Source organism: Rosa rugosa, chromosome 6 (assembly GCF_958449725.1).
Source record: "Rosa rugosa chromosome 6, drRosRugo1.1, whole genome shotgun sequence".
Taxonomy (NCBI): domain Eukaryota; kingdom Viridiplantae; phylum Streptophyta; class Magnoliopsida; order Rosales; family Rosaceae; genus Rosa; species Rosa rugosa.
In genome coordinates, this window is record NC_084825.1 from 26676906 (window position 1) to 26698556 (window position 21651).

Below are 21651 nucleotides of genomic sequence, written 5' to 3' on the forward strand. Positions count from 1 at the left end.
TAATTTTTTTTTCTTTGTTAAGAAGCTCACCCAAGGTTGTAATCCTGGATTTGCCACTGAGTCACCGCACTCATTCTTTCGCTTGTTCCCTTCTGCCATTGCAATAAATGTGAATATTACATACTAAGAGAGACTTGAATTCTTTTCACAGGCAAATATATTGAGACTAAATCAAAGCTAGGATAAGAAAATAAATTGTACCACTGGTCTTCTGCTCCTTCTTCTCTACTTTTGCATCTAGAAAATGAACACAGAAAAACTAGTGTCAACATAACAATAAGAGAAAGAAGCATTGCTAACAAGTTGCCAAAGGCCCGCCAAAAATTTAAGAAAAAACTGTATTCTTAATAAAACTTCTATTTCTTGGAGGATCTAGATCATTGTTGATGACATCAAATGCTTAGCGGAAAAGTTTAATTTCACCAGATTTCAGAATATCTTTCAGGAAGCCAATTTTGTGGCGGATAAGTTAGCTGCATTTGGCCAAGAGAGATCATCTCCTTCCGTCTAGTTTCATTGCCTCACCGTTTCTATGTTCTCAGCGTTCATATGGATTTAACTAGGCGGGGGTTTAGGGAGCACCGGCCATGGCTAGGCGTCTCTGTACCTGCCTCCATCTCCGATGGAGAAAAATTCCGGCCCATCCGTTGGTGTCGCAGCTTTCGGGTACGGTCCAGGCCGTCCTTCCCGTTTTTTCTTTTTTCTCCTTGAAGGTGAGATCGGGGGCTTTCCCTTCGTCTCAATTTGTTTCACAACAGGGCTTGAGGCTGAGTTCCATTCGGCGGCCAACTGAACTGGTGGTTGGAGGATCTGGGACCCAGGACTTTTCACGGTTTCAATTGAGCCGGATTTGGATCGGGTTTGGTTGGAGTCCTTTCTCTTGGTCCGACATGTGGAGAAGATGCAAGGCTACCGGAGTTGTGGGGAAGATGAAGGGCAGCCAGAGGCTTACTCTTCCGGGGGCTATGTGTCTCCCCAAGCTGTTGATGCAGGCGACATCTCTCTGTCTGGGTTGGCTATTGCTATGGAAGTCAGGGTCGTTGGTTTGGCTAGATCTGTTAAATTTCCAAACCAAATTCAAAGAATGTTCATGAATGATCTATTGGTTCTAGAATAATGTATTCTAGTTTCCCACAAGGAATTTATGAGGGGTCAAACATCTCTTGGTTCTAGAGTTTGAAGTGCTTGGACCAAGATGAATGTGGAAGATTCATGAAGGAGCATTAAATGAAGGTGGTTGAATGGAGCATTAATGAAGTCATCTAGAGGGTTCCTCCTTGGTGTATATATGGAGAGGTCATTTGCCTATTCCAATGAAGTCTCATCCGATCCAATCCAATCTCATCTTCATCCAAGTTGAGAGTGTTGTAGTTGTTAGGTAGCAAAACAAGTGTGAGAGAGAGAGTTTCCTTCAAGTAGTATTCTTGAAGTTGTGTATCTCTTGTACCCACCTTATCATAGTGGAAGTTCTTGTTGTTGCTGCCCCGTGGACGTAGACACATTGCCGAACCACGTTATATCCGGTGTTCTCTTTCTTTTACCCCTTTATTTCTTTGCATATTATCCTTTTGTGGTTGGGGTTATTATTTCCATTCTACTAATTTTCCCAACAAGATCGACTGGTTCACACTTGTCATCTGGTGGCGTTGGAGTAGGGAGTTGTCTGGTTCCTTGGGGCAGGTTGACCGGAGGCATGGTGGCAGGTGGGTGCGGCGATGGCGGCACGACCAGAGTCACTAATGCGTTGGCTATAATGGTAAACCCTAATTGGGTTTGGGCTTGGCTCTACTTTTCTGACTTGGGCTTGGGCCCTAATGAGTTGTCTAAGGCTGCAGAATGTGGGCTTCTTCTATTCTGGATTTGCATTTGGGATCCCGGTGGATTTATTATAAAGATTTGGGATTCAGGACGACAACCTCGAATTATTATTTCATTTTGTTAGGTCGCAAATTTCATAATCTCTGAGGGTTTTTTATCTTGCTGATTTTTTATCCAGGAGATTACTGATTTTTGTTTGGAATTAAAGTGCGTGAACTGTCTAAAAGGTGGGTGTATTGGGGGTATAGTGGGTTCCTGTTCTTGTTTTAGAATAGGAGTCTCAGGGTACTCTGAGAAACGATTCTTTCTGTCGACCCCTTAAGGGTGTTTCGTTTTTGTACTGCTTGCTGAATCTATATAATGGGCTGACCTCCTTTCGTCAAAAAAAAAAAAAAAAAAACTAGGCGGGGGTTGTTTCCGTGGGTTTTCTTTATAGTTTTTTCTTTGTTGTATCAAAACAATTTAAGAAAAACTGTGGTCCTACATTCAGGATATGGCTGCCTAAAAAGTCTGTGCCAGTCGGCCATTGCTTCCCTTTTTGCTTTATTTTATTCCTATATTGGACATTTTCAGTGATTTTCATTAAGAGTGATTTTCAGTAAGAGTAAAATTATCATCGATGATAAGGGCAGTATTGTATACAACCTCGCTTGAGTGTGTCTTAGCCATACTTAGTCATGTAGTTGTTTTTCATTTGTTAATGGACTAAAGCAACCAACACATTTCTCTCTCTCATGTACATATTTCTCTCTGCCTATTTTACCCTCTATGTGCCATATATATAAACAATTTGTTTATGAAGAAATTTTTATTTTAAACTACTGCACTCTTCATCCCTAACTTCTGCAATGTTGACACACTCTTCTCATTCTGTATACCTTCATCTCTAAGATCTCATGAGGTTTACATGATCACAAAGAATAAGTTTGAAATTACCAAAGTAAAAATGAATAAAAAGTATCCCTTGACCTCCTGGTATGTTTTTTTTTTTTCCCAAACCTAGAGCTTCTCCACAGTAGAACAATTGCTGCTAATTAAGTAATGAAACCCATTACAATTTTAGAATTCAAAACTAGTTTTGAATCTTACACTAGCTAATCAAACCCAAATTGATCAATCATAAATCCACCAAGTACGTTAAACCAAAAAACAATCTTGAAAATGCACAAAAGCTATAACACGGAACTAACAGAATTCCAAAGCTTCTAAATAGCACCATGGGCAGATTAGGAATATAAAATTGTATCAGGCATAAACCCAACGAACATTACAACCCAGCAAAAATAAAGGAAAAAAATATTCCCAGATTCTAGAGAGCACAGACCTAATAGGAAGAACTGCCACATGGCTAAGTGCGGCTAACACACACTTACCGAGGTTGTATATAGCACTGCCCTAGTTGTATGTATTTGTGCACAAAACAAAGAGATTTAAAATTTTGTAAGGGGGCTTTAATCTTCACTACAACCATTCTTTTACTAAGATGGATGATATTCACATGGGTTTTGTCATGTGTTAATCCATTAGTCACTCCCATGTCGAGTTCATGTCACAGTTTTTTGACATGAAGAAGTTTGACTTTACTCGAGTTGAGTTTGCTCACCTTTCTTTCTCCTCTTTGCCATTCTTATGCATTTTGAAGATGGTTGCACAGCTTTTGCTACGAGATTTTTCTAGTTTGGACAGTGGAAGACCATTTAAAAGGAAAAGTGAGTACATTTTCCTGCTTTTTCAATTTAGTCATTTGTACATATACCTTAGAGTGCGTTTGGATGAGAAAATTATAAAATCCGTAGGAATTTATAAATGATGAAATCTTTAACTTCATCAATTTAAGATTCCATTAATTGCAATTTATATTGTTTGGTTGCATCTATTTAGGATTTGAAATATGTAATAAGTTAAGAAAGTTTAAAACAAATAAAAAGATAAAATAGAAAAAAGTCTTGTTTTGGAAATAAAAATTGAATACTGCAAAGGAATTCGTAAATGACACCTATTTTGGTGGAAATTGAAGTGAGGAATTTAAATAACGAATTCCTTTGTTTTTTTCCACAGAGAAATTTAAAATTACCAATCTAATAATGCCAAACGAGGGAATTGGCTTTTAGGAATTATGAAATCCTCACTTTCAATTAAATTCCATCATTTTTTCACTCATCCAAACACACTCTTAGGAAAAGTATTTAGGCAACCGCATATTTAGTTAGAAAAGCGCTTTTGTAACCTGCATTTTAAGTTTGGTTTAGAATGGGCCACAATGGCTATCCAATATACTAATATCTGATGTAATTACCTCAATCACTCTTCCAAAAAATGCTTTAGACGACAAATATTATCCGTTGTCTAATATGAAAAAATATATGTTGTCTAGGTGGCTGTCGTATCTTAGCCACTCAGACGACGAAAAATCACGGTCGTTGATATAGAGCTCAGACAACAAATGCAATGCAAGGAACTGTCGTCTAAAGTACTCAATTTTGAAGAACTAGGGAACATATGTCGTCTAAAACAAAGTATAACGCAACATGACCGTTGTTAATAATTAATTTAGATAACAGGTTTATGTAAAACACTGTCATTGTAGTTACTCTTAGATGAAAGAGATTTACTTGTAACTATTGTTTGAATGTACCAATTTTAAAGATTAGTTGATGAATCTATTGTTTGATTAAATATTAAAAGATAGTTTTATGTTGATTTAGGTTGTACTGAACCATGTTACTATAATGAGTTTTTTTGGTTTGACAGTGGTTGCACTACAATTGTTTGTTTTTTCTGTGGTTTGCTTGGATTTCCAGCAATGGTATTAACTCTTTTCTATTGTGTTAAGCACTTCCAGCAATGGTATTAACTCTTTTCTATTGTGTTAAGCACATTCATGTTGAGACAACATATATTGTATTGATGTGTTGGTTGTTGTTAATCATATTGACATCATTCTTTTGGAACAGTACAAAATTCATTTCGAAAAGGCTTGTTTATATATATATATATCAGTGTTCTAAAACTTGACCTCCCAGGCCGCCTAGGCGCTGGACGGCGAGTAACCGCCTTGATTAATGGCTAGGCGTTAATGTTGGGCGGCCTGATATTAGGTTGGCGAGTGGGCAGCCTAGGTGGGTTATTAGGCGTGGGCGGTTGGGGAGAATATGCTAGGCGGTTGGGTTTAGGGTGCGGTGGTTGGATTCCAGGTAGACCCAGGAGGTCAGATATGGATACACTCGAAGAGAGGAGGTCTGGGAGTGAAGATACTGAGATGGGTTTGATGGGTTGATATGAGAGGAGGGTCGATGGCATAACAGCTTTGAAGAGGTTTGGGGGGTTTCAAAGATGGGAGCTTTCTTGTTTCAATGGCCAGAGCTTTTTGGGACTGAAACAGAGAGAAATGTGAGAAAGAGATAGATGGGTTTGGGGTTGATTAAGAAGAAGAAGAACGAGAAGAGGAGAAGAGGAATATGTGGGTTCAGTATATCCACGTAGAGATACAGAGAAGAAGATAGAGGTTGGGAAATATTTTTTTTTTAATTTAAGAAAAAAGATTGGATTTCGAAATAGGGATAACGTGCTCTATTTTTTTTATTTCTTTTGTTTGGACAATAGCTAGATAATGTGCTCTGCGCCTCTACCTAGCTAGCATTTTATTTTTTATTTTGTTTTAATTTTTATTATATAGGTTATGTGAAAATGGTATATCATTTTTATTTTATTTTGTTACTCTGCGTGCGTGCGTTTAATAAGCTACTATTTATTTAAAAATGGTTTGAACATTAATGTTTTTGCAGCAACTATTTTGAGGTAGAGTTTCTATATTTTATTTAAGGAAATCTCGACGGTCTGAGAATTTTTTATTAATAATGAAACGAATTAGTACACTTAGTCAGGGGGGACATAGAAGCCTTGACCCTCGTTAGAAATTTAAATTAGAAAAAGAAACAACCCTCTTAATCCTACACGAAGTGAGACTACAAATGTAATACTGATACTTAACAAATAAACAACAGCTTTTATATATTATGCTCATACAAACAACAAGCTAAACAGAATAACATAAACTAACTAACACGACTTATAAAGTAATGAATAACAGTAGAAAATATTGTCACCCAAATAGGTAGCCTGGCTGGTGTACATGTTACCCACGGTGTCCTGCAAAATATAAATAGTTTAAATATAGTGTTTTTTTTAGCTCAATAAAAATGTAGATACCTCTACTAGCAAGCTACTTTGCTACTTCACCAAGCATAAGTAACACCCTCTTTGGGACACCCACAAGCCATGGAGAGGCCCAACCGCTACTTGCATCTTGTAACCCTATGTTCAAGCTACGCTACGGTATCCGGAAGCTGCAAATACGTCGCCGCGCCGGGAAGCCACCTTCCCGGCCTTGCCAACATGCCTTCACAAACATGCTTTCTAGACTAGAATAGTGATTTCAACATCTCACATCTAAGAAAATGTAGAGGAGAGGGCTTCCTTCACCTATAAAAGGAACTCTCCTCCCACTTAGAACAACACTCCATTACATCTTTTGTAATCCCCTTGGGCCGCAAGGCTCAACACACTAGTGTAACATTCAAGTGGACGTAGTTTCCCGCTAAGGCGGGAGACAAACCACTATACATCTCGTGTCACTCTCTCTCTCTCTCTCTCTCTAAAGCTAACTAGAGACCCCCGCGGACTCTAACGTTAACATTGGCGCTAGAAGGACTCGACCTTCTGACTTGATACACATTTACGCAAGCGTACGTATCATTGTCAAGATAGGGAAATATTGAGCCTAAAGTTTATCGTACCACGGGGATTAGTGGCTAACCCACAATCCTTGGGTGGTCGGAACTAGAGTCACTAAGCAAAGAAAAGAAAAATAAAATCAAATAAAAATGCTATTGTAAGGCACCAAGCCTTAGCAATGCTCGGCTTTAGTTTTCACCAAAGCCTAATCAAAACTAAGAGCCTAGTGGTGGATATGCACAAATGAGTCGAAAATTGTAGGAAGTTTTGAATTGGGAATTAACTAAATTAAACGCAACCGAAAAGTAAACTAAACAACTAATTAACGAACTATAAAATTAAATTTGGGTTTTCAAATTAATGGGAACATGGGAGTGTCGGGTGATTCACACTAACTATCTTGCAAATATCAATGCCAATTTTACAAATGCATGCATTTCCTATATGTGTCAAGTCCCGTATCTAGTACCGGTTAAGGCTACTAAACCAATTATCCTTTCGGTGTATCGATTATGCCGGTTAGGGCCACAATCAACTCTCTAATTTGGGCATTACGCCGGTTAATGCCGCAATATCCAAAATTAGAGACCTAGAATGCAAGATAATAGAGACCCAAGCAAGCTTAGCTACAATTAAGCTAGCTAATGGTTACCACACTTAAATCCTAGATGCAACAAGACTAATAAGTTGTCAATTTATCAATCTATTCATCACAATTGCCCACAACATAATTTCAAAGGTTGACAAAGCCTAGAAACATGCTTCTAAGGACCAATAAATTCGGATTTAAAGCATATATAGTCATAGACTGGCATGAAGAGAGAGTAATTGGTTCGAAATTGTGTGTGATGCAAAGAGTGGTACCTGCATATCAAACACGTTTGAATCATACAGAAACAGCTACAATGCTTAAATTTCTGCACTAAAAAGATTCTTACCAACAAAATTTCGCGATCGCTTATTTTGAGAAATTTGAGAAAAAAAAAAAAATTGATACAAGCTTATCAACAAGGAAAAAACAAACTTGGTGGTTACTTATAACCATAATTTGAATGTCTTTTTCATAATGTGCGTTCCTACATGTAGGACTTGAGTGTCTATGCGTATGCAACACATTGAATAACATCAATTAATAATAAAGAACAAAATTGTCTTATTGAAGAAAACTTACGAGGGAGTATATATTAGATACTTAAGAGGAGGAAAAAGAGAGAAGATCCAGTTCGGAATGAACTCGAAATTGCAGTGTCCCAAGTTGTTCATGAAGTCGATATAAGTAATATAAACAAAATAGGATGAGATGGAAGCTGTTCCGATCAACAGAGTTGCCACCATTGGTATTGCGAAGAGCATGAAATATGTTATGTGCTCCGCAAATGGGTGAGTCACAGCTGAAATATACATTCATCGATCCATGTCAGTAATTGAAATTACTATTCGTATTGTTCTGGATCTTTTACTTGTCAAGAATAAATTAGAAGTAAAATTTTTGTTTCTTGATTTTTTTTTTTTTTGCTAGATTAATATGAATTCTGCATTATTGCATCTGTACGGTCTTTACAGTAGCATTGAATTGAAGTTTTCACATACCAAACAGTGAAAACAGAAGGTCTATTGCTTTTTTTTTTTTTTTTGAGAAGAAAAGACTAAGAAGGGACATTCTCATTGATATTTCATTAAATCTATTCAAGATATTTATATATAATGCACGTTCTGTAGATCAGTAGATATTACTCCTTATATGTGGGGCAATATTCCTAAAATAGAAGGTACACATTTTTTTTTTTTGGATATAAAGTAAACATCAATATCGCTTACTAATAGTGTAGATAAATTTGAAATGCAACTGAACATGAGAGGACGAAAAATAATCTTTCCTGACAAATACATCAAGTATCTCCAAAGTTTAGGCTTATTGGCATAATGCAAATCTTGGAATATATAGATATGTCTTGCAAGTAATTGGCTCAGTGACAATGGAGGAATGGTGATGAGAATGGTAGCGAGAGTAGAGGAAATGGTGGTGAAGTGCTCTGTGTAACCAGTAGTAGAGATACTCGACCGGACCAGCATGAAGCAGCATCGTCATGACCAACCCATCTCCCCTCCAGATTGGTAGGTCATCAGTTAGAGCCCTAGGCAGGACGCACCTGGCCAGAAACCTGCCTATGTAAAACAGCATTCCATTGAATATGATTTGATCATCCCTGTCCAAAACAAATCAATTCAAATGTTAAACAACCATTCACTTCAACTAAACTGAGAACGAGTCTTAATTAGTTTAAGTTCGCGGTGCAAACACCACTAACCAATCTCTTTCTCTGTCGACTTGTTCAAATTCGAGGCCCTTGTCCACGATTGTTCCTTTGCCTTTGGCAGTTTGATAGCGAGAAAGTGAGATCCATATCTGGTTGTGGAGCATCCTTCACAACAGAAATGGAAATACGAGGACGTAAAATAGATCTGTGCCTTCTTCTCCAAACATATATGAGTATGTGCTGTGAATCACCCAAGGAGCTAACACCACGTACTGCAACAACAAAACCTCATATACTTCAGTCGCACCAAAGTAGTCCACAAAGTAAATACGTACCATGCTGGTGATATATAACCGTGATATATATAGAGACATGCATTAGCTAGCAAGCATTCACATAGAATAGAGAAAGGCAGACCTTAAAGCTCCCAAGATGTTAGCGTGAGTCGTAGTTCCCTATTTGGAATAGATTACAAGGGAATATATTGTTGTAATTACTTACCTTGTATATGTAGTGTAGTACAGTAGTACACAATAGTTGTAGTACGATTGTAATCTGTTTATATACACCACAGAATGGGTTTAATAAGATATCAGAAAATTCAATCTCTCAACCTTGTTATATTTGACTTGGTATCAGAGCAAAGTTCCGAAAAGGGCTTTGTCTCTTTCTTTCAATCTTTTCTCAATTCGAGGAAGTCAGTTGGTTTAAAACCCAGCTTTTTGGGTCAGTCCCTAAAACGACGTCGTTCAGACGTCCTTTTTCTCTCGGCTTCATCTTCGTCTTCAGCGATTAACGGTCGTCCTTACCTCCAGACCCAGATCGTTCCATCCTCAGGCCGCCGGCTCCCTTGCTCAGACCGTCGTCTCTCTAGTCCAGACCGGCCTCGTCTCTTGCCCAAACCGCCTTCGTCTGCCTCCGTCTCCGACACCAGAGAGCGATCTCTTCAGTTCGTCTTCTCCGGCCATGCCTTGACTCAACCCAAACCAGTCCGGCCACCTGAACCATCTCCGGCCGTGCTCTAGTCCACGATCGTGCTCAGACTCGACTCAATCCGGCGTCGCTCTTCCGGTCGCTCGCCTCACTCGGTCAGACCAGCAACTCGGTTATTTCGTGAGTCTAACTCGGTCCGAGTCAACCCAGTTAACTCGGTCAACTCGGCTTCACTTGGTCAGTCCAGTCAACCCGCCCGGTCAACAACAGGTTCCAAAAAAAAGAAAAAAAAAAGAAAAAAAAAAAAAGACAAATCTTTCATTCCGCTGCATATTCTGTGATTGTGTGATTTTACTGCTTTATTGTTGCAATGGGTGGTGATGATAGTGAAGGACAGAGTTCTAAGATCAATGAGGTCCAAAAGATTGAGGTTTCTGTTCGAAGTTCAGATGGTGGTTCTTTTGGTGGTCCAAAACTCAATGGTACCAATTTTCGAACATGGAAGAAGATTATGTCTATCCATCTTCGTGGCATACACAAGATGGGGCATGTAAATGGAACAACCAAAGCTCCTGGTGAGGAAGATGTGGTTGCCTATGCTAAATGGGAGGATGATGATGGATCTGTGATGGCTCTCTTGTTCAAAGCCATGACTGAAGATGTGTTACAGTTGGTGGAAGAGTGTGAGACTGCTGAAACAATATGGAAGACATTGGGGGATTTGTATACCAACGAGTCTGATTTTATACAGGTTCATGAATTGATGTGTAAAGCTGCTAGTATGCAACAGAATGGGCAACTAGTAGCTGTGTATTTCACCAAGCTGAAGAATGTATGGGCTGAAATTGATCAGAAGCGTCCTTTCAAGATCAAGAATCAGGAAGATCTTGTGTGGTACCAGAAGGAGAAGGAGCTAGAAAGGGTACATGTCTTCCTGAGAGGGCTTGATGAGAAGCATAGCAGTGCCAAGGGAGAATTGCTCAGAATGACAGACCCTCCTAGTTTGAACACAGCTTTTACATACATCCGCAAGGATGAGTCTCAGCAGGAGAGTGTCAAACATGCACAGGTTGAAGTATCTAGCCTAGCCATTCAGGCCAAGTCACCGGCACCTTTCCTTCAGCAGCAAAGTTCAGCCCCACTTCATCAGCAAGGTTTCCCACAAGGCTTCCGCCCTCGACCTCAATGTTCTTATTGCAATGACCTTGGGCATGTTCGGGAGACTTGTTGGAAGTTGAACCCACACCTTAAACCTAAAAAGCAAGGTTATCGTCCTAAGGCAAAAGCAGCTGCTGTTCAATTGGTCCAAGAACCGGATTTCTATGGAGTGGCTGGCCAAGATCATCATACAGCAGGTGGAGCTACTCCCACAGCCTCCATAGCTGGTCGAGGTAAAATTGGTATGGCTTTAAAGGTTTCTAACTTTGTTGGTTCTGATACATGGATTATTGATTCTGGTGCCTCCGATCATATGACTTATGACAAATCATATTTTACTGAATTGTCTTCCTCACCAGTGTCCTATGTAACCAATGCCAATGGTGAGGCCTTTCCTGTGTTAGGGTCAGGGTCAGTTCGTATTACTCCCACCTTAGAACTTCATAATGTGTTATATGTGCCTGACTTGTCTCACCATTTGATATCTGTTCCCCAGTTGAATACTGAGTCTAAATGCTCCGTAACCTTTTATCCTATGTATGTAATTTTTCAGGATCTTCTCACCAGGGAGATAATCGGTCGGGGGTATCTGAGGGGCAGGTTGTTCCATCTGGATCAGACATACGCAGGAGAGAAACCAGGAGCAGAGTCCCGCACCGCTTTGACTTCGAGTTCTGATAAGCTAAGTGAAATTTGGTTGTGGCATCGCCGTTTAGGGCATCCCTCCTTCAGTCTTATGAGAAAAACCATGCCTACTTTGTTTATTGGTGTGGATGAGTCTATTTTACATTGTGAAACATGTGTTTTGGCCAAGAGTCATCGTGCTACTTACTCTCCTAGTATTTCAAATAAAAGTGTTGCTCCTTTTGAATTGATTCATTCTGATGTTTGGGGGCCATCTAGAGAACCCACTGTGTCGGGTATGAGATACTTTGTGTTGTTTATTGATGATTGTACGAGATTGTCATGGGTTGCTCTTCTAAAAACCAAAGATGAAGTCTTTCCAGCTTTTCAAACTTTTCGTACTCTCGTTCAAACACAATACCATAGCACCATTAAAGTCCTTCGTTCTAACAACGGGGGGGGGGGGGGGATATGTTAATCATGTTTTCCAAGAGTTTTTTACAACCCATAGGATTGTTCACCAAACTACATGTCCACAAACACCAGAACAAAATGGAGTGTCTGAACGGAAAAACCGTCATTTACTTGATATGGCTCGTGCTCTTCTCTTTAGTGCTCATATGCCTAAGTATCTTTAGGGCGATGTTGTACATGCTTCCTCCCATCTTATCAATAGTCTTCCATCTAGCGTCCTTCAGGGAAAAATTCCATTTGAGGTTCTTGCATCTCATGTCTCCTTACCTTCATTTCATAATCTTCCAGCTCGTGTCTTTGGTTGTGTTGCCTTTGTCTATGTTCCTAAAAACCAGAGGTCTAAGTTGGATGCCCGGGCACTAAAGTGTGTCTTTGTTGGCTACGGAGGGTATCAGAAGGGATACAAGTGCTATCATCCACCTACCAGGAAGTACTATGTCACTATGGACTTTACCTTCTTTGAGGACATGAGTTATTTTTCCTCTTCAGATACAACTCTTCAGGGGGAGAATTCATATTTTGAAGAACTGTATCATGGAGAGGGGGAGGAATCAGAAAGAGGAGAAGAAGAAGTCACACAAGCAGGAGGTATTTTGACGGATTCAGTTGAAACCATCAGCTCTCCACCTCTTGAAGCAGTAGCTCCAAACATCCAGGCACCAGTTTCTATGGCTGAAAATGAAGTTGAAGACACAACTGCCCCTCCTGCCATCGCTTCTACCCCTGACCCACAGCTTCCTGGTACTGAAGATCACTCATTTGAGGTATGTCCACCCACTAGTACTAGTAGTAGTGAGTCTAGTGTTGAGCAATATGTATTACCAAATAGGATCACTCGGGGTCAATCAGCCAAAACATATGAACCTACTCTTACTGCCAAATCAAAATACCCAGTAGCCAATTATATGTCCACTAGGAGGTTGTCTAAGTCATATGAATCATTTGTGAATCAAATATCTGCTGTATTAGTACCTAACAAAGTGCAGGATGCGTTGGGGGATCTGAAGTGGAGGAAGGCAATGGAGGAAGAGATGGAGGCGTTGCAGAAGAACAATACTTGGCAACTTGTGCCTCCACCACAAGGCAAGAAGGCTGTAGGTTGTCGTTGGGTGTTTACCGTGAAGCATAATGCAGATGGATCAGTGAATCGGTACAAAGCACGCCTTGTAGCAAAGGGGTTTACTCAGACGTATGGTATAGACTATGATGAAACATTTGCCCCTGTTGCCAAGATGAACACTATTCGGGTTCTGCTCTCATTTGCTGTTGTAGGTTGTCGTTGGGTGTTTACCGTGAAGCATAATACAGATGGATCAGTGAATCGGTACAAAGCATGCCTTGTAGCAAAGGGGTTTACTCAGACGTATGGTATAGACTATGATGAAACATTTGCCCCTGTTGCCAAGATGAACACTATTCGGGTTCTGCTCTCATTTGCTGCTAGTTTAAACTGGCCACTCCGACAGTTTGATGTCAAGAATGCATTTCTTCATGGAGAGTTAGCAGAGGAAGTGTACATGAGCCTTCCACCTGGGTATGTAGTTGCTCCTCCTGGTGATTTTGTCAGCAGATTGAGAAAGTCTCTGTATGGTCTCAAACAGTCACCTCGTGCTTGGTTTGGAAGATTTTCACAATTCATGCTGAAGGTTGGTTACAGACAGAGCAATTCAGACCATACCTTGTTCCTCAAGCATCAACAAGGGAAGGTAACAGCTCTAATTATTTATGTGGATGATATGGTAATTACTGGCAATGATACTGTTGAGATGGATAGACTGCAGAGACAGCTAGCCTCTGAGTTTGAGATGAAGGACTTGGGTGAACTTAAGTACTTCTTAGGGATTGAGGTAGCCAGGGGGAGAGAAGGAATCTATCTGTGCCAGAGGAAGTACGTTCTTGACTTGTTGACAGAGACAGGTTTGTTGGATTGCAGATCGGTTGATACTCCGATCCTATTGAGCAGAACCATTGTTTAGTAGAGTATCCAGATCAGGTACCTACTGATCGAGCTCTCTATCAGAGGTTGGTTGGGCGCTTGATTTATTTGGCTCATACTAGACCAGATGTTGCATATGTAGTAAGTGTGGTGAGTCAGTTCATGCATAATCCGAGTGAGAGTCACATGGATGCTGTTATGCGGATTTTGAAGTACTTAAAGTCAGCTCCAGGAAGGGGAGTACTGTTTTCTAAACACAACAATATTCTTGAGGTTTGTGGCTTCACAGATGCAGATTGGGCTGGAAATATTACAGACAGGAGGTCGACATCAGGTTACTTTACCTTTGTGGGAGGTAATTTGGTTACATGGAAGAGTAAGAAACAGAAAGTTGTGGCACGTTCTAGTGCTGAGGCTGAGTATAGAGGTATGGCTCACGGAGTGTGTGAATTGCTGTGGCTGAGAAATCTGTTACGTGATCTGGGTTTCAAACTCAAAAGTACCATGCAGTTGTATTGCGACAACAAGGCAGCTATTGACATATCACAAAATCCAGTACAGCATGATCGTACTAAGCATGTGGAGGTTGATCGTCACTTTATAAAGGAGAAGCTAGATGCCAAAATTATTAGTTTCCCTTTTGTTCCAACTGAAGAGCAACTTGCAGATATACTTACCAAAGGAGTTTCCAGGAAGGCGTTTTATGACTCACTAAGCAAGTTGGGCATGGTTGATGTATATGCGCCAACTTGAGGGGGAGTGTTAGCGTGAGTCGTAGTTCCCTATTAGGAATAGATTACAAGGGAATATATTGTTGTAATTACTTACCTTGTATATGTAGTGTAGTACAGTAGTACACAATAGTTGTAGTACGATTGTAATTTGTTTATATACACCACAGAATGGGTTTAATAAGATATCAGAAAATTCAATCTCTCAACCTTGTTATATTTGACTCAAGAGGTGTCCATGGCCAGTCAGTAAGAATTCCAGGTGTGGAAGCCATTTGTTTGTTTCTGAGTGGTGATCTCTACCTTGGGACTTTAGAGGTGTTTATATAGAACATAGCATGAGCCCACACACTATGTGTGATCAGAGATGCTCAAGAGCCTTAGAGATGCTCAACTTGCTATTGTGTTTGCTGGGCAAGGTTGCTGGGTTTATTTAAATAAGGATAAAACGGCAAATATAGAATAATATTTAGAATGCTGGGTGTATTTAGATATTTGCAGGGTACATTTAGAAAGACCCTAAAAAAATTCAAAACGTGTGGAAAGGTAGTTAAAACTTTAAAGTAGTGAGAGCAGTAGAAACGTGGGTTTCATGCCCTTTTATTTTTTATTTTTTATTTTGGTTTCCAAATTGACTTTAGTATCCCTATTGATTATTTTTTGTTTTAAAGTATTTTAATATTTGAAGGGTAAATTGGTAAAAAAAATCAGTTATGGTGAGCAAGCTCTCCTCTCTTAGTAATATAGATGAAGAAACATATAATGCACACATTTTGGTAATAATAATGATAGAAAATGATTTGTGGCCTTTGTGGCCTCAATGAGGCCTAGGATTTTTGGCCTCAACCTCTGTACATACATGTACATTTGCAAGCATAATTAACTATAATGGGCCACGCTCATTGTACCGCCAAAGGTACTAATTCCAACCAAAGGAATGACATACAGCTACACCGCCAGGCGGGCTACAACCTCAGCGTCGGATCACCCCCAGGTCACAGCCGACGCGCCGCCACGCGCCGCGCCAAGATAGCATCAGAAGCTCCTGAAGCTGGGAACTGAAGCACATCAGTCCCACATCGAAAACAAGGAGAAGAACCTCCTCTTCCTCACCTATAAAAGGTTCTCTCCTCTCTCCTCATTAATTACGCATTCAATACTTACCTACTGTTACTTTGTCAACATAAATACATTGACTAACTTAGGCATCGGAGAGTCGAAGACCGCCCGGCGCGGTCTCCCTCTGACGCCCTTTGTATTTTACTTGACAGGTAGCGGAAGCTTTGAGAACGTTACAAGTATCGATCCGCCCACCGGATCAGCGTTAACAAAGGTTTGGCTACCGCCGAACTTTTAGACATTAACATTGGCGCCGTCTGTGGGAACCCTTGAACAAAAGGTCATCCCACCACAATCACCATGACTAACGGTAGCGGGGGAAACGCTGAAGAGCAGGCCGACCATTCCGCCATTCCCCAACCCTCCGACCCAGCGGTAGGCGTTAACCGCGCATTATTCACGACCCCAGCCAACAACCCCGGCGGCGAGGCAAACCCAGGCAGCAGCCGCCCGCCGGGCCAAGATCTCACCACTATGTATGAGCTGGAGCTGGCGGACCTTCACAAGGCAAACAGAGAGCGAGAAGAGGAGCGCAAGGAGAAGGCTGAGGCTCAAAGACAGTTGGCTACGTTGATGTCACGTTTTGATGAACTGAAGAGGACGCTGGAGGCCACCGCCAATCCAGCATAGAGCGAACAGTCACGTAGCACCAGGCGTAGTCGACCCGGCACTGGCACATTGGTACCGGGGCCAGTCATACAGATGCAGGTACCGCTGGACCCACCTGAGTTATTGGGGATGGGACCACCGCCCATCCCCCAACTAATGTTAGAGCAGGAGGCGGAATCACTACCGCACACCAACCGCTCGGAAGCTAGGGCGAGGACCGAAGGCAATCCACCTGCGCCTAGGCGTAGACAGGTCCAGCAGAATATCCAAGTTGGTCCAGCAGAATATCCAACCGCCCAGATATTGGAAAGGATGCAACAACTGGAGCAGTGGTTAATCCGGGCGGAGTTAGGCGCCCCAGCGCCAACTCAGAATCCGCTTTTCGCCTCCAGGCCTGGGCCCTTCACCGCCGCAATTCTGCAGGCTATCAGACTAGCATATGCCAAAACCCCAAAGATGTCACATTACAGCGGCATGTCTGACCCCTTCGTCCATATGGACACCTTCAAGAAGGTCACCAACAACAAGGGATTTGACGACGCCACCCTTTGCCACTTGTTCAGCGAAACGTTGGATGGTGAGGCAATGAACTGGTTCTTCGAGTGTCCGCCGGGGTCCATCAGTTCATTCCATGCACTATCACACGCCTTCCTCTCTCGGTTCATCTTATTATCCGCCGAACATCACAACACAAGTCAGCTATTCAGCGTCAAGCAGGGAGCAGACGAGTCACTGAAGGCATTTGTCATAAGGTGGCGGGCGGCAGCGTCTCAGTGCCGCGACCTAGACAAAACAATGGCATCGGCGACCTTCAAGCAGGGACTCCTCAAGGGGCCATTCCTCTATCACCTCAACTACAATCATCCAAATGCGGCGTATGACCATGTAATGAGTGAGGCGGTCATTCACGCCCAGGCGGAATTCATCACATATGGAGAAACCCCACCGTCACCAGCAACTCCAACAAAGTCAACACAGCCATCCTCCAGTCATCAGGAAACCGCTAACAAGACCCCTTCAGCACCGCCAACTGACAAGAAGAGGGAGTGGCAGCAGGGCCACCACTAGAACAAGCAGCAGTGCCCCAATCACTAGCATGTCTCACAGGGCAAGAAAGCTCTATGCACGCGCTAATCATCCAAAAGAAGTCTGCAACATCCGCTACGAAAGATCTGCCAAACTCCCAAAGTCAGGTTGGGAACCTATTACTTTCTCAGAGGAGGAGGAGCGCGGAGTGCATTTACCCCATGACGACCCATTCTTGGTCGACGCCATTCTTGGAAGGTTTTCAGTGGGGAGAATCCTGGTGGATAGCGGGTCCGCTGTCAACGTCATCTTCAGCGGTTGCTACGACCATCTCAAGCGGAACAAGAAACTACTCCAAGATCACGAGCCACTGCTCAGCTTCTCCGGGGACGTCACGCAACCGCTGGGATCAGACTACATGAGGCTGGTTATTGGCACTAGTCCATGTATGGCGGAGGTACATACGGAATTCATAATTGTCGACTGCTTCAGTTCATATAACGCCATCATTGGGCGGCCGGCACTCAACAAGCTCAAGTGCATCATCGCCGGATACATGCTTCTCATGAAGTTTCCCACACCCAATGGCACGGGTTGTGTGAGAGGAAGTCAACAGTTGGCTCGAGAGTGCTATTCAACGACTATAGCGCGCTCGGCGCGCCGCCATGAGATCCTGACGATGGGTAATCAGGCACCGCCACCAAACATCTTTGAGGATCCTAGGGATGAGGAGAAGAAGTATGTCAGGAAAGAGCCGGTCAACCCGGAGACGTCGTTGAAAGTTGTCTGCATCTCGGACGAGCACCCTGAGCGGACGGTCCGCATAGGTGCCCAGCTAGACCCAGAGGTAGCGGCGGAGCTCACTCAATTCCTGTGTGATAATGCCGCCGTCTTTGCATGGTCCTACGCGGACATACCAGGTATCTCTCCTGAAATTATCACTCACAAGCTGATCATCAAACCCTCTTTTTATCCCATTAAGCAGAAGCGGAGGGCCTTTGATGAGGAAAAGTACCAGGCAATAGGAGAGGAGGTTGCCAAGCTCCAGGGCATTGGATTCATCCGCCAAGTCATCTATCCCCAGTGGATCTCCAATTTGGTAATGGTCAAGAAGCCCAGCGGCAAGTGGCGGATGTGTGTCGACTTCAAAAATCTCAACAAGGCCTGCCCAAAGGATAGTTTCCCGCTACCTCGTATCGATCAGCTGGTCGATGCAACCGCCGGACATGAGCTCCTCAGCATGATGGACGCTTTCTCCGGATATAATCAGATCAAGATGCACCCCGGCGACCAGGAGTGCACCACCTTCAACACCGACAAAGGCCTCTACTGCTACAATGTCATGTCTTTCGGTCTGAAGAACACCGGTGCAACTTATCAGCGGTTGATGAACGCCATGTTCGCTGAGCATCTGGGAAAAATCATCGAGGTCTACGTGGACGACATGCTAGTTAAGAGCATAAAGGCCAGCGGACATGTGGCAAACCTCAGGATCATAGTAACCATTCTCCTGTCCTATGGTATACGCCTCAACCCAGAAAAATGTTTCTTTGGAGTCACCGCCAGCAAATTTCTGGGTTACATCGTCAGCGAGCGAGGCATCGAGGCTAACCCGGACAAGGTACAGGCCATCCTTGACCTGGCGGACCCCGAGTATAAGGTGGACGTCCAGTGGCAAGTTAACCGCCCTTTCTCGATTCATCTCCAGACTCACTGATAGGTGTGCCCCATTCTTCAAACTCCTCAAAACGACTCACAAGAAAGTCATCAACTGGAACCCAGAGTGTCAGGCGGCATTCCAGGGCCTGAAGGAGTACTTAGCGGCAGTCCCACTCCTCTCTATCCCTGTGCAGGGAGAGACACTGTTTATATACCTAGCGGTTTCAGTATCAGCAGTAAGCTGCGCCATTGTCCGGCGGGAAGGCCAAGATGAGCTCCCAGTGTTCTACGCCGGCAGAGGCATGAACGGAGCAGAAACATGGTATCCTCCATTGGAGCAACTAGCTCTCGCACTCATCGTTGCCGCCAGACGCCTCCGCCAGTACTTTCAGGCTCACATAGTCCATGTGTTAACCAATCAACCGCTGAGGCAAGTAATGCAGAACCCTGAACACTCGGGGCGCCTCAGCAAGTGGGCCATTGAGCTCAGTGAGTTCGATATTGATTACAAGCCAAGAACCGCCATGAAGGGCCAGGCAGTGGCGGACTTCATCGCTGAGCTCACAGAGAGTCAGCCAGAGCCAGCAGCGGAAGTGACAACCACTGAAGAAGCAGCTCCACCACACTCAGATTGGAACCTGCATGTGGACGGCTCCGCTAGCGCCAAGGCCAGCGGCGCCAGAGTCATCTAAACAGGACCAGGAGGACTGAACGCGGAGTACGCGCTGAAATTCAACTTCAAAGCTTCAAACAATATGGCGGAGTATGAAGCACTCATCGCCGACCTACTCCTCGCCATCGACTCAGGTGCTGACAGCGTCAACATCTTCAGCGACTCTCAATTAGTCGTTAACCAGGTCAACGACAGCTTCCAAGCCAAGGACCAACAGTTAGCGGCATATTTGGGGTACGTCAAGACGCTGCTAAAAAAATTCAAATTTCACACCATCACACAAATCCCCAGGGAGAAGAACGCCAAGGCTGATTCACTGGCGAGACTGGCGACCGCCCAGCCACATCAGAGTCCAGCGGACACAAGAGTGGAATGCCTTGACAGGCCAAGTATCACAAAGACCCTGGCGGAACTCTTCAACATTGAAGTCAATCCCAGCTGGATGGATGAGATTATCGCATACAAGCGCAGCGGGACATTGCCGAAGGACAAGGTCCAAGCGGAGAGCAACCCGCTACAACATCCAGAATGGCAAGCTTTACCGCCAGGGATTCACCCATCCCAACCTCCGCTGTCTAACCCCGGAGGAGGGAAGAGTTGTTCTAGCGGAGATCCACGGCGGAGAATGTGGAAACCACTCGGGCGCCAGATCCTTGGCCAATCGCACAATGCGACAAGGCTACTTCTGGCCCACACTTGGTGATGACGCCCGGCGGATTTCGAGATCTTGCCACAAATGCCAACAGTTTGCAGATCTCCCACATGCGCCTGCAGAACCGCTGTCAGTCATCATCGGCCCTTGGATTCACTCCACGTGGGGCCTCGATTTGATGGGAAAGTTCCAAACCGCCAAGGGCCAGTTCAAGTACATTATTGTTTGCCATCGATTACAACAGCAAGTGGATAGAGGCGGAGCCACTGACGGCAATAACTACCGCCAAGGTAATTCACTTCCTCTGGAAGAACATCTACTGCCGCTATGGTGTCCCACATACAATCATTACAGACAACGGCACGCAGTTCAACAACAAAGAACTCATCTCTTTTACCGCCAACCTTGGCTCCAAATTGAGTTTTGCATCTGTCGCCCATCCCCAAACCAACGGCCAGGTCGAAGCAGCAAACAAGATAATCAAGAAGCTGCTAAAAAAGAAGCTCGACGACGCCAAAGGTTTGTGGGCGGAGAAGCTTCCAGAAGTTCTATGGGCCATCCGGACAACTCCAACCTCCGCCACCGGCGAAACACCCTTTTGTATGATGTTCGGAACAGAGGCTGTCCTACCTGTTGAAGTAACTCAACCTACCGCTAGGGTCGAAGGCTACTGCCCAGAGACCAACAGCGACGACATCAACCTGGACAGGGACCTCCTAGAAGAAAAAAGACACAAGGCTCACTTGCACAACTTGCAAAACAAACAGCGGGTATCGCGTTTCTACAACGCCAGAGTCAAGGCCCGGAACCTCCAATTGGGGGACTAGGTAATGAAGGAAGTCATTCCACCACCAACAAAACTCCGGCCAACTTGGGAAGGTCCATACAAAATTGTGGAAGTCGTTAGCCCAGGCACCTTTTACTTAATGGGCAAGGATGGCGTCACGTCGACCCACCCTTGGAATACCGAACACCTTCGGTATTACTACAAATAGTCAGGCCACTACCCAGGAGCATCTTGACTTAGCTAAATTTTTGTTCAATATTTAGCTTAGGGAAGCTACCCAACGGGTACTACCCCACTTTTGTACACGCTGATCAATCAGCTATCAATGAAACGAGGAATTATTCAAACCATTGTTCCCAAGTCTAGCACCGAGGGCAACTGGCAACGCCAGCAATCGTCAGCGGACCCCGTCCGCTACGCGGTGCACTTGGACCAATCTTAATCCCTTTAATGTTTCATT

The 21651-nt window shown here is 43.4% G+C and overlaps 1 protein-coding gene and 1 pseudogene across 1 annotated transcript; one reads left to right on the forward strand and one right to left on the reverse strand.

Annotated features, from left to right (window-relative positions):
• Positions 1 to 7133: 7133 nt before the first annotated feature.
• LOC133716498 (very-long-chain aldehyde decarbonylase CER1-like) lies at positions 7134 to 9148 on the reverse strand (annotated as a pseudogene).
• Positions 9149 to 10568: 1420 nt separating this feature from the next.
• LOC133713955 (uncharacterized) lies at positions 10569 to 11943 on the forward strand. Its single transcript, XM_062139973.1, has 2 exons — positions 10569 to 11143; positions 11455 to 11943. Exons 1-2 carry the CDS (start codon positions 10729 to 10731, stop codon positions 11577 to 11579), a joined length of 540 nt encoding a protein of 179 aa, XP_061995957.1. The 5' UTR covers positions 10569 to 10728; the 3' UTR covers positions 11580 to 11943.
• Positions 11944 to 21651: the final 9708 nt, after the last annotated feature.

Coding starts and splice junctions, on each gene's coding strand:
- LOC133713955 (XM_062139973.1), top strand. CDS start 10,729: ATGACAGACCCTCCTAGTTTGAACACAGCTTTTACATACATCCGCAAG. Junction 11,144..11,454: donor AGCTGGTCGAGGTAAAATTG/GTATGGCTTTAA, acceptor GTAATTTTTCAG/GATCTTCTCACCAGGGAGAT.